This window comes from Haliaeetus albicilla, chromosome 11, assembly GCF_947461875.1.
Source record: "Haliaeetus albicilla chromosome 11, bHalAlb1.1, whole genome shotgun sequence".
Classification (NCBI taxonomy): Eukaryota; Metazoa; Chordata; class Aves; order Accipitriformes; family Accipitridae; genus Haliaeetus; species Haliaeetus albicilla.
In genome coordinates, this window is record NC_091493.1 from 3,430,262 (window position 1) to 3,442,741 (window position 12,480).

The following is a 12,480-nucleotide window of genomic DNA, read 5'->3' on the forward strand; positions in this document are numbered from 1 at the left end:
TCTCAAGATCCATCTTCACACAAAACTGAATTGAACTCAAGGCACGCGTTGAAAAGGTAGCATTTCTTTTTTTTTTTTTTCTTTTTTTTGTGAAAAGAAAGCAAAGGAACAATCAAAAAGAAAAACTTGGGGGCTTTTGAAAGAAGCACCAGGGTGATGTTTACGGAACAGAAGACAAGCAGGTTCTATGAAGTAAAAAAAAGTTCTCTCTGGGAACTGTTCCCCGGTCATTAGTCACATGTAATCATCTCCCCTGTTATGAAAAGTTCCTACTCCTCTCTGGTGAACGCGCACACAACCACTGCTATTGCTGTTACTTGAAGGGCCCTCCGGTAGAACTAGTGCATTCTCCTCTCTTCAGTGGGAGATCTGATGCTATTTTTCTCCTTCTGCTTCTGCACAGTGAAGAGGATGGCAAGCTGTTCACACTGATGAGGGAAACAGGACTCCAGAAAGCCAGGAGGGCAGCACCAGCACCCTGGTACACGCAGTCACCAAAAGGAACAGCATCAACAAAGTCCACCTTAAGGACCTCAGTTTGAACAAAATGACAGCCACTCTGACATTTTCAGAAAAGTAACATTCCTGCTCAACAAACTCTTTTGTCCCAAGATCCAGAAGCACAACAAGCTTTACTGTGCTGAGGACAGTGCCAATAGGATGTTTGTCAAGTTCATCTAACATCCACCAGTAGAAAACTAAGCAGCATGACCAAAACCCAGACAAAGCATAGTATGCAACACTCAGCTGCAAAACCATCCAAAAAATAATGACCTGGCCAAATCTGTGGGTTTTGCCACACTCTAGTAGTCCTTTTTAACTATTCAAACCTGATAACTCTATTAGTTTATGGAAAGGTGTTCCTGCTTTGAAAAAATAACATATCCTTTCACTCCCATGCATCCTTTCTTTTACTCCACTATGCTTCCCCCAGTAATTTCCTTTTTCCTGACAATTTTCTTAAAACAAAACAGTCCACTTTTTTTTTTTTCTTTTTTTCTCATTCAGAAGAAGGACTTGAGGCACTGGTCCAGATTTCTGGCTGGGCGGTGCAGAGCCTTTTCAGCTGGCATATTTAGTCCCTCGCAGCAGCAACAGGGAAGCTGAATGCGCTGAATCCTTATCACAGACTAACCCTGGGTCTTTTTTGAAAGCTCCACTTTTTTACTATTTCTTACTACAAACCTACACCTGGTATTAGTTAACTGTTGAGACAAATTCTCACAGGTCAAATATAGTCCCAGCTTCTTTGCTGCTAAGCATCTTTCACAGTCAACTTTTTAATGTCCTGTTCCCTACCAAAGAGCTTCTACTCTTACTGAAGAAAAGAGGCAGCAAAATGTTTACACTAATTCAGATCAGTTTCACAAATGCTCAGTCTCGGCCAACATTCAGGTTTCGAACCATCACACCTTAAAAACCCTGGGCAGATCAGCAGCAACAGCACTTGACCATACACAGACAGCCCCACGTCTTGTACTCAGAAGAGCTTCGTTCCCTTTTTTCTGTTCAATGGAGTCATTACACTTAGAGATGAAATTTCCTAATATACTAGTTTGATGGAAGTGGGAGAGTACATGAAGCAAGCCCCGATCCCTTGCAAAATTTAAAGCATCCAAGGAGATTATTCAGTTTAAACATCACAGTTTTCTGAAATTTTTGTAAAGCTCAAATGATAGCACACGGACAGCAAAATGGCAGGCCTTCCAGAGTTAATTTTTATGAAGGCACCTCAAGAGCAGACTTACAAATCTAATCAAACCATGACATGTGAAAGACATAGTAATGCAATGTAAAGACAGACAAGTAAATGCAATTATAATGGGATCCTTGTTCTTACTATAGGCACACTTACCATCTGACATGTCCTTCAGAACCAGGCTCTCCAGCTCACCCCACTCTGTGTTAAGTCGTTTCATCAACTTGAATGCATTTACAGGATGTCCCAGAAACCCCTCTGGGTCTTTTGTAGCGGTATCCGTCAGCTGATCCAATTTCTCTGCCCATCTATAGCGAAAATATACATTCATTAAAGTCTCTTGTAAAAGTCTGCCAACACACTATAAAACTGATTTCAAGCTACTCAACAGTCTTCGCTAATACAAAACTCAACACAAATTGCAAGCTTTTATATTACCTACATATAAAGCTCTCCTAGAAAGAACAAAAGGGCCTTTTTTTTTTTTTTTTTTTTAAATCTTCCTCAGCTGCAGCCTACATCTCATGTTGCTCTTGTGGTCTTTGTTGGAATGCTGCTGAATGAACTCCTTCCTACAAATACCAAATGCAGCATGCCAGCAGTTCCATTATGAGTTTTCATGCAGGCCTAATCAAAAACAACACTTCACCCACGTTTGATCTTTTATTTTTAAGTGCTCTTTTTTCTAAAGTTTACAAAAAGGTAGTCCAATGCTTGCCTTAAATTATTTGACTGTAAGACACACACTCTTAAATCTATGATAAGTCCCTTGCCTCCCACCACAAAACTGCCTTCCATAATGTAAGCTTGTATTGAGAAACATGTAGTTCTCACGGTCCCAAATGAGGAGCCCAGATCAACTTTCTGGTGCTCCAGTTCTGACTCCACAGACCTCTCTTAACACTATCAGCAACACAAGCCATTCACAACTCCAATGCACTCTGAAACGAGCACACCTTTCAACAACTACTGCTGTTCACGTGTGGTTTTAATGGAAACATCCAGGGAGTCTGCTCCAGTCTCAAGTCAGGAAGCACATCAGTCATGCTATAAGCACCAGTGCTGTGTTACTGCATGTCTGCAAAACAACCAAACTTCCCCTCTCTCTCCAAAACAATGCAGATCTAGAACATGAAGATGTGTAGCAACGCCCTGAAAACAGGATAAATTAACATTTAAAAAGCCACACCCCACATAGAATACCAAACATCAACACCAATATAAAGCAAATACAAAATCTATAGCCTGGAGGGAAGTCCATACACAAGCTGGCATTCAGCTTGTTCCAGAATTCAGTATGCCTGAATTAAGTTTGCCTGCTTTACCTGAGACAGGTAGAGGTTTACAACCGTTAAACGTGCCACTGTTTGCATTCACTCTTTCCACACTGTCTTTAGTTGCTTTCCTGCACTCTGACAGCCCCTGTTTGGGTTCTTGCCAGCAGCCACGTGAGTGAAGGGGTTCCTTCCAAAACAGAGCACTCAAAGCGATTCCATGGACTCCAGCTTCTAGTAAGCTGAAGACTGAAACCCATTTCCACAAATTGTGCATTCACGTTGCACACGGTCAGATCCATCATATATCTCCCACTGCATGACTTTCAAACCTAACGAGCAGCTGAAAGTCACTGCAACCATGAGCCACAACTGCAAGGCCCGTATTTCTTTCAAGTAGTTTCTGCTTCATAAAAGCCTCCACCACAAGCCACCCACAAGGCATGAGCCATCCTCCGCATTTCATTGAATTACCAATTTTCACTGAGTTTAAGTCAACACAAGTTATCAACAGCCTTCAGCCAAAGTACAGAGCCCAACAAACTCAAACGATGCTGGCATTTTTTCCAGGTTCTTTCATCTCTCTGTGACAGTTATTTTAACTTGTCTAACCTGACAGCGAGCACCTCTAATATAATAAAAACAGAGCTGCAATGCTCATATGATAAGCTGTATTCACATGCTTTTGGATATCCAGTCAGCATGCTCCCATCTTAATTTGTAGCTGTAAAGAATATACTTTCAACATTCCAAACCTGTCAGCAATTCCAACTCTGTATTTTAAGTGATAAAAATAAATACAGTCCGACCAAAGTCCTGGATGGTAGAATGTAATCCACAACAGCTAAAATAAAATTCATGCATCTCTCTAAGACTGTTTAAACATCCTCATGACAGATTTATACACATATTTGAAGGCCAGGAAATCATCCTGTTCAGTGATACAAAATTTTTATTTCTAGCTGCGATAGAGTCTGACATATTGAGCTCTGGTCCTCACAGCTATAGAGCCGAGCAACACAGTAATGGCAATGGTCAGGTCTCTTGTTATTTTTAAAAGCAGTAAAGAAGATTTGTTTTGCTTTATTTCACTTTTAAATCTAAACATAGCACGTAGAAAGAGACTCCACTCCTGTAGCAGGTTATTACTATTCATTGATCAGCCACTCATGTGCAATATGGCCACATGAATGCTTTTTAGCATTTTTACATCTAGCATATCATTGCAGTCCTTGTAACGCTCATTTGGAGACTTCTTGGGTTTTAGTTTCCACTAAGCAAACTGCCATTCAAAGAACTACATCCCCTTGGGAATTACGAGCAAGCAGGAGTCCCAAAGTGAAGGTATCATACAGAAAGGGTGTTGATTAGATTTCGTCGTTAGAAAGCTGCATAAAACAAAGCAATGGCTCAGAGATAATAACTTAGGACAAAAACCCAGCAAAAACTGCTGGTTTAAGCCTTGCCTCAGAGGAAAAATTCCACAAATTTAATCAGCCTTGGGAAGCACTTTTTACATAAGGGTGGACTCAAATTATTAACTATTGGCATTATGAAACAAGCTACTTACTTTTTGATCTGTTCCAGCTTGCTTTCTTCTGCCTTGATGTAATCTTTCAGTGACACCACCAGATCTTTTTCTGTATTAATTAAGTCTGTCATATGACCTAGAAAACAAATGGAAAACCAAAAACCTGAGAATTAGAGGCATTCTTCCTCTCTTCTACTTTCTTCTCCTCTTCAACTCTTTCTTCCCCAAAGACCTTCGGCATCTGCTTAAACAATCCTGAAGAAGAATTTAGGTAAGGCTTCTTGCCTCTTGCCTTTTATTTTTTTTGAAGGAGAAAATCTCATGTTGGACCAAGCTTGTTGCCATGGAAATTAACGTAATATCACATATTTATTATTAGAACTAATTTAGGATTCATTTGGAAAAGGAAGTAGCTTGCAAGAGAGTAATCTTTCATCCAAGCATACATAATGTAGAGCAAATAAAGACAAAGCTACAGAAACATAAAGCCTTCATGTTTGATATACAATACTAATCCAGTGTTTTATTTTTAAGATTACTTGCATGACTTCAATGGGTCTCCTAACAGACTCTGTTATTAATTAATAATTGCTTCATTTCCTCCAAAGAGGCAGCTGAACTGGTTCATCACAAAGTGATACAGTCCACATCTTCAGCTGTGTCACAGGCCATCAGAACCCAGGAGAGAGTACACTGACATACTGGTATCATTATGTATCCTTAACAGCTGTTTCACTTGCTTCTACATATGTGCAACAGTCCACACCAAAATTTTCTTTAAAATACAATACCTGTAAGAATACATAATGAATACAAAGCCTAGCCTGGGTCATTAGACTGACTGGACTGACTTAACTCAAAGCATGTTTCTCCCAAAAGAAGGAAGTCAATAAGGTCATAAGAACTAGTAAATGGATTTAGTTCTGTACCAATTAAAGCCTTGGATGCCATTAACACATCATTGCAGAATGAGGTTTGAGAGCCGTCAAGACATTCTTTTGGCTATGCAGCATATACACCAAAGCATGTCTCACCGATGGAAGTGAAGAAGTCCGTATGGGCGTAAGAAAAAGGCAGCAGAAGTCCAAGGGCTACGGTATACCAAATCTTGTTGAATGCCATAGTTCAATAGCTGTCACCTCACCACGTACCTATGAAAGAAACAAAGTAGGTAAAAAATCCCTACTCACCAGACAGTTGAATCTACCTTCAAAACAGACAGCTTATTCTCTTGGGGCTGCCACTAGTTCTTGAGGTAGCAGAATCCTGATAAGCTTGAGCAGCTCTCACAGAGGACTGATGCCCTTCTGCAGACTTTCTTATACTTTTGTCTTATGTGGTAAAAGAAAAAAGAATAGCTTGGAGACGGGGTCTTCACAAGCACTCTTCATCTTTTTGACACCTAAGACACACTGCAGATAGAGCTGCTTCACAAAAAGCACCAAAATCCCCAAGATCAAACACTGAAAAAACCCATAATACCAAGTTAAAATACGTATTATCGAGTTCATCCACCCAACAAAAAAAAAAGTGTCCTTTGATCAGTCAGAAAGATGCCAGTGGAAGAGGTCTAAATGAAAACCCTACACAACCAGTCCACCAAGTAAGTTACTTGCACGCTCCTGCTCTTCAACTGCCACCATCATGAAGCCAGCCTCCATACCTGATACAAAAGGCTTTTCTGTCAGCTAGTTCATAGTTAGTCCCTTGGATAAGTCCATAACAGGCTCACAGGCAGTGCTTTCTCCCACAAACAGCTGCCAAGCTCTCAGGCTTTCAAGATACTGAACCCTTTTAAGAGACTAGGATTTCCTCACTACTGCATACTTTAAAAGTATGCTGTCTTGGAATTCACAGGATTTACTTTTTTCCAAACACAAAAGCTTAAACTCTCATGTATTGCATCTGCTCAGAAAAATTGAAAACAACCACATGTACTAACAGAAACTGTTTTACAAGTCTTCTAACGGTAAGATAACTAATGAAGAAAAACAAAAAGAAAAGGGGAAAAAAAAAAATCACAAAGCAAGTGCAGCTACAAAGTGGCTCGACCTATTTAGCAAAGAAAGCAATATGCTTTTGATTGAGTTGACAGTACTGGTAGCGAACAACATAAAACCAGGTGTGCCATTCGCACAAGGAAGGTGTAAACAAAATCAGGGAAGTGCAAAAGTCACACCCAAAGAAAAATTATCCCATCCACAAGTGAAGGTATTAACAGGAAAACACTCCCTTGACTCCAGAGGTCAGGATCTCTTCTCATATTGCACCTGAAGGGTCAGGAAGCAGTTCCCTCCTTTCTGTTCCACCTCTAGCACTACAGAAAGCAGTACTCGGGGTTAGATTTACTGGCTCTGTGAACCGCCTCTTGGACAGGGCAAGCACAGTTTCACTGCCACTAACAGGAACAGGAAACTCGTACAAGCCTGGAAAAACAGCACAATCTCCAACTCTTGTAAATCATCTGAAATCTGTACAACCACAACTGAAGGGCTGAAACATTCTGACACGTTCACCAGCAGAAAGTAAGTTATAAAGTAAAAATTTGGAGAGGGGAGCCTGGAGTCCTGCTTTTTCCCCAGTCGAGTCAGGCGCCTCAGCCTCTCCAATACTTTAAACCAGCCCTGCTATCCACAGCAGCATTCCTCACCTCCTCCTTGCTTGCTTGTCCCCTCCTCAGGCAGCCAGGCAACAAGCTGAATCAGCCTATTTCAAACACAACTAATTAAAAAAATTCCCCCCCAAAGCTCACTTCACCCTAAGTTCAATTCTGATACAGTTCACTATATAGCCATGCAATATCCATGCCAGTAGAAGAGGGAAATTTGGAAGCAGGAACTGGCAGCCAAAGACAGCAAAGGAAAGCAAATTATTGTTTCTGGTAGCAGCACAGGTTCAATTCATTTGTGAAACTCCAGCCCTAAACACAATGAACAAATATACAACCCTGCAGCCAGACTGCAACCCTTACCTAGTTTGCAGCATAAACCAGGGGTCCTGGTAAGATCTATACAACCACACCTGCCTCTTCTGTGACTAATGTCGGTCTCATTAAACAAGAACTCCAATTGAGTAATTGCTGAAAATTAATGGGTCACATCTGGAATCAAGTTTTCTGGCTGGCACATTTCCTTTCACCCTTTACTTAAAAGAACCTGTATTCATATGTGCAAGACGCTGATGTGTACCTGCGCTGTTATTAAAAACACTGCTGAATTCGTATTTTGTTCTGCAAAAAGCCAAGTGCTCATTCAGCACTCAAGCCAATACATCTGTGAATCAATTACAACGCACGAACAGTTCTACTATAGGATAAATATTTGCCAACATTATCAGGACTCAGAATTCATCGAGCTATTTGTTTACTGCACCCAGTAAAACACAAGGAAAGATTCAGAAAGTTTACTTTTACTAGTAATCACTATGAAACTTTTCTAAAACACAAACAAAACAAACAAAAAAACCACCAAAAAGGTGATGAAAACTATGTCTGCTCTCCACCTACGGCTCTTGGTGACAGTATTCCATCTCACACGATAGAAGGATGCCTTAAAGCCTGCTTGAGTAGCATGTTTTGCACACAGTTTTTCCTCTTCTCTACCTGCCCTTACTGCCTGCTCCAATACTGGGCTGACTCCAAATGCAGTTGCAACCCTACTCCCTCCTCACACCTTCACAGGCATACAGCAGAATGAGTGAGCAGTAATGGTCACAAATAGCAACAAGGGAAATTCTAAGCAGGTACAAAGAAAAAGTTTCTCACAGTGACAGCAGATAGGCACTAGAAGAGGTTGCCCAGAGAAACTGGATTTCCTATTCTTGGAAGAATTTCAAAACTAAATGGGACAAGCCCACGTGCAGCCTAACCTAACCTCCAAGCTCAGCCAGCTTCAAACAGGAGGTTAGGCTAGATGACGTCCAGAGGTCACTTCCAACTTCATTTTTCTTTCCTTTTGCAGTCTCCAGATTTTCTGTCATTTGCAAGGACTCAGACTCCTGTAATAGCTTTCAGCCACCCAAGATTACTTCCCTCCCAGACGGAATTCAGAGAGCTGGAAACAGAGCCCAAGGCAGCGGCCAGCCAAGCTTTCACTGCCCTAACAGCAGTTGCTAAGTAGCACAGCTTTCAAAACTACTGCAGAAGGATCAGCTACAGGTTCCCAAATCAAAGAAAATAAAGCTTACTTAAGATAGATGCTGGAAATCTCTTAGACGCACAAGCTGCCAAATAAGTAGGCTTAATTTCTTCCTGTCAGTGACATGAAGTAAAACAAGATGAAAATCCTCTCTACATTACTCCTGTCAGTCTGACTCTCCTCCTCAGCCGAGTCCCTCAGGCAAATACAAAGATGGCAGTTGAACATCTCAGAGAGGAGGGAATCCACTACCTACACACAGAAGTGGGAGTCCAGCTGACAGCTTTAACACTGGAGCTTCCTGACTTCCCGTAAGTACATTTGCTAAGCTTTGAAACAGTAAAACATGGTAGAGCAGAAAAAAAAAAATGAATGGGAAAAAATAGCAAAGAACAAACATGTAGATGCAAGTAAAACAAAGCAGCAATTAGACAAATGATACTGCCAAGCACAGCACAGGATTCCCCGAACAGCAGGGATAGACAACAACTGCCACTTCAAATGATGAAACTCAGAGGTGGATTTTTTTTGAGGACTTTTAAAGAGTTCAGCTCTGCCCTACAAGGAGAAACAACGTGCAAGAGTCATAGGAGAGCAGACGTATATGTCGCATCCACGCAAGCAGAAGAAAAAGTGAAGTTAAGACAAACTACAGAGAGTGATAGAACCTCATAACAATCAAGGTCACGCTAATTGGTGACTGAAGCATTTAACTGAAGATGCTTATTATACAAGTCTCCTCACTGCCACTTCCAAGCTCCCAGGTGCTTACCAGGATCCAGAAAACAAGGTAGAAAATGGAAACTGAGGGGGTACTTCAACATGGAATTATTCTGGAATAGCTTTAACTTAATTCCAAAACAGTTTCTTTATTTAGGTAAGAAATAAGTGACCTACTTAAAATTAAGTCTGCTGCAAAGCCAGGAGTCAAAACTGTATCACCAAGATCCTCACCTTTTGATTTAAATACTGGTCCACTCTCACAACCCTTACTGTATCCTACTGTATAAAATAAATAAATAAAAAATTAAACTGAGCTGAGTTTAGGGAGCAGGGGAAGAGGACAGCACCAGAAATGATAGCTGCTCACTGCACTAAACCTCTCTTGTCTCAAGGACAACTCACGTTATAGTCTCGTGACACAACGGGAAATGAAAATACTACTCAAAAGGGAAGAACTTTCCCAGAGTAAGCACCAAGTACCAAGAACATTTAGGTGTCATCATTGCTTAACAGTTTCACATGACAGAATCATTAGAATCCAGTTCCCTGAGTTCTCTAGGACTTTATATTTAAAGGCCGTTTTAAAATTAAGATCTAAGCAGGGAGAGAAGAAACATTTTCTAGAATTGCTGCTAACAAAAGAACATAGCATGTTTTAGGCTTCTTTTTAATGACAAAGTTGTAATATAAGAAATCTTGTATATATAAAATATAACCTAGTAAGAGATGAGGATCAGTTTTGAAGTCAAGCGGGTGACATGTTTTAAGTATCATTTATTGCCAACTTGAAGATAACATTTGTGAGTCTGACTATAGAGCAGGCGTGTCTGTACACAGATTTGTACCCAAGGAACTGAAGCGAGTTTTATCTTGGTTTCTTCCAGACTAAGACTGAATGGACACAGCCCTCTCAGAGCCCACTTCTTTTAACTTTCTAAGCCAAGACAAAGAACACTGGCGATGGAGCGGAGGACTCATCTTATTAGACACAACAAGCAGGAGGCTATCGTTCTATTTATACTTCTGCTCAAGGATTAGCAGAATATCTATAGAGATATACAGAATGTTTTCAGATATTAAGAGCGATTATAAAGAAACCAGGACAATCCCAATGATCACCAGCTGAAAAACAGTAACAGATCAGAGCTCTTTTAGGCTGAAGCTGTAGCCTGGCAGGTGGTTCTGCAGTAGCAGAAAGCCTGCTCCTCTCGAGGGGAAGAGCAAGTCGTTCTGAAGTTATTGCAAGATCGCTGCCTAGAAACACACAGCTCAAGTGACAACAAAGATACTGTTTCAGCACAGACTTTATTTAGGGTCTTTCCTCAGTTAAACAGACACAATTTATCAAGTAAGGTTTTTTCAACAAGTATATTCTTTCGGACCACTTTAAAAAAAAGTTTCCTTATCTATACCAACCTCAACGTGGAGGCAGAGTTTTCCTCCCATAAACCTCTATTTATCCTCAATTCTTCCACAGTGTTATTCATTATCTGTCATTTATGTTTTTCAAACTGTACTGGGTATTTTCTAATCTATGTGCACGCCTCAAAAACATAGCTTTAAATGCCAGCTTTTAAAACCATTCATTATGCAAAAATTTTTAAATCACTGCAGGTCAGAGAGCTGCTCTCTCTTCTGGCTCAATGCATAGCTCTAATGCACACACTAACCCTGTTGTTCAACCAAAGTTTCTGGAGCAGCTCCTGTCTCCACACTACCACCTCAGCTCTGCTAGTAGATGACCCATCATGTGTAGGGACTACACAGTGAATCAGCAAAGGGAACTAATCCACATCAGCTATTTTCTGCTTGGAGATGAGGTAGTGATTTTCCCCCAGTACACTCATTTCTGAATCAGTTTCTCAGGTGTACCACCCCGTGTGAACAACACAGATCAGGAACTGCTTAGAACAGCACTGCCACTGGACAGCAGTTCATGAAACAGGGCTGCTTCTTCAGCTTCTATGTGAACTAACAGCTAGAAGAGATGTGCCTAACTATGCCACAATCAGTGCTTAAATGGCAGAATTAACACTCTTAGCATAGCAAGACTTAGGCACATTCCTGTTACTTTCAGTCCCAGGAGGAAGAAGGGGAAAAAAAAAAAAAGAGGAAGAAAAAAAAGCAGTGCTGGTTCTGTCAGCATATAATTAAGAAGCAGCACAGAGTACCCTAGGTCAAATCAAGTGCTTTGCAGTATGGTTCAAGACACTCAAATGTATCCAGCAATGATCCAAAACAGTAATGGGTGCAGAACGGTAAGACAGAGAACATCTCTTACCCCAAAAGCAGGCCTCCGCTTCCCAGACAAACTGGGAACTCATTACCTTTACCTTCCACCCCTGCCAGAGTACTGTATGCATGCTTAGCTGAATAGTCTCTGGCACTGTAAGAAGCTGCATTTAACATTTATCTACTTCTTGAAACTGAGAGCTTCTTTCATTTACTAAAACCTTGAGCACCAAAGCTTTTACATAACCAAAGCAGGTGAACACTTGAGCACTAGAGCGCCTCTGCAATTCCTCTTACTGAATTCAGCAGAAAAAACATGCGTGAAACCATTCTTTCAATACCTTCTCTCTGTAACCCTGAAGAATCTTTCCTCTAAGAGCATCCAGCTTTTCAGAAGGAAGATTTACTCTAAGCATGTATGACATTTTTACTTTCTCTTCATTCAACAGCATCCTCAAGAATCCATGTTGGGACTTTTTCCTTCTAGCCAGGTTAGAGCCCATCGAGATACCTGCTCAAGGGCACAGCTTACTGCAAAGTTAGATGCAAAATTTCACATAACGCAATTGGCTGAATCCAACCCAACGTAGTAGAGAGAGAAGGAAATCAAGATAAGCCTCATTCCTCACGATGTAAATTACTACACACAGCGTCCGTGGTTACAAACACGGTGTGTGACAACCAGCACAGCCCGTTCCGTGCTTACGCGAAGCAACTTTCCATCCATCCATCCACCCAAGCGCGAAATGGTTTCGGTGCCCGAGCGCTCTTCACCTCCCGAAGCAGCACAAACAAACGGGTCATCAGCGGCACGCAGCTCCCTTTATACAGCAGCACCAGCCCCCGGTTGGAAAGACGCCGACCAGCCGTTTTCCCGGCGGGTGC

At 41.2% G+C, this 12,480-nt stretch overlaps 1 protein-coding gene across 6 annotated transcripts in view; it reads right to left on the minus strand.

Moving 5' to 3' along the window:
• P4HA1 (prolyl 4-hydroxylase subunit alpha 1) overlaps positions 1-12,480 on the minus strand; it is a 37,938-nt gene that overhangs the window by 24,836 nt on the left and 622 nt on the right. For all 6 annotated transcript variants that reach the window (XR_011326790.1, XR_011326791.1, XM_069795876.1 and 3 more), the window contains exons 2-4: positions 5,539-5,655; positions 4,544-4,640; positions 1,856-2,007 (exon numbers count right to left, since the gene is read on the minus strand). Coding sequence is in view for 4 of the 6 variants with exons in the window: in XM_069795876.1 (XP_069651977.1) it covers positions 1,856-2,007; positions 4,544-4,640; positions 5,539-5,626 (337 nt within the window). In the remaining 2 variants the exon portion in view is untranslated. The remainder of the gene's footprint in view (positions 1-1,855; positions 2,008-4,543; positions 4,641-5,538; positions 5,656-12,480) is intronic.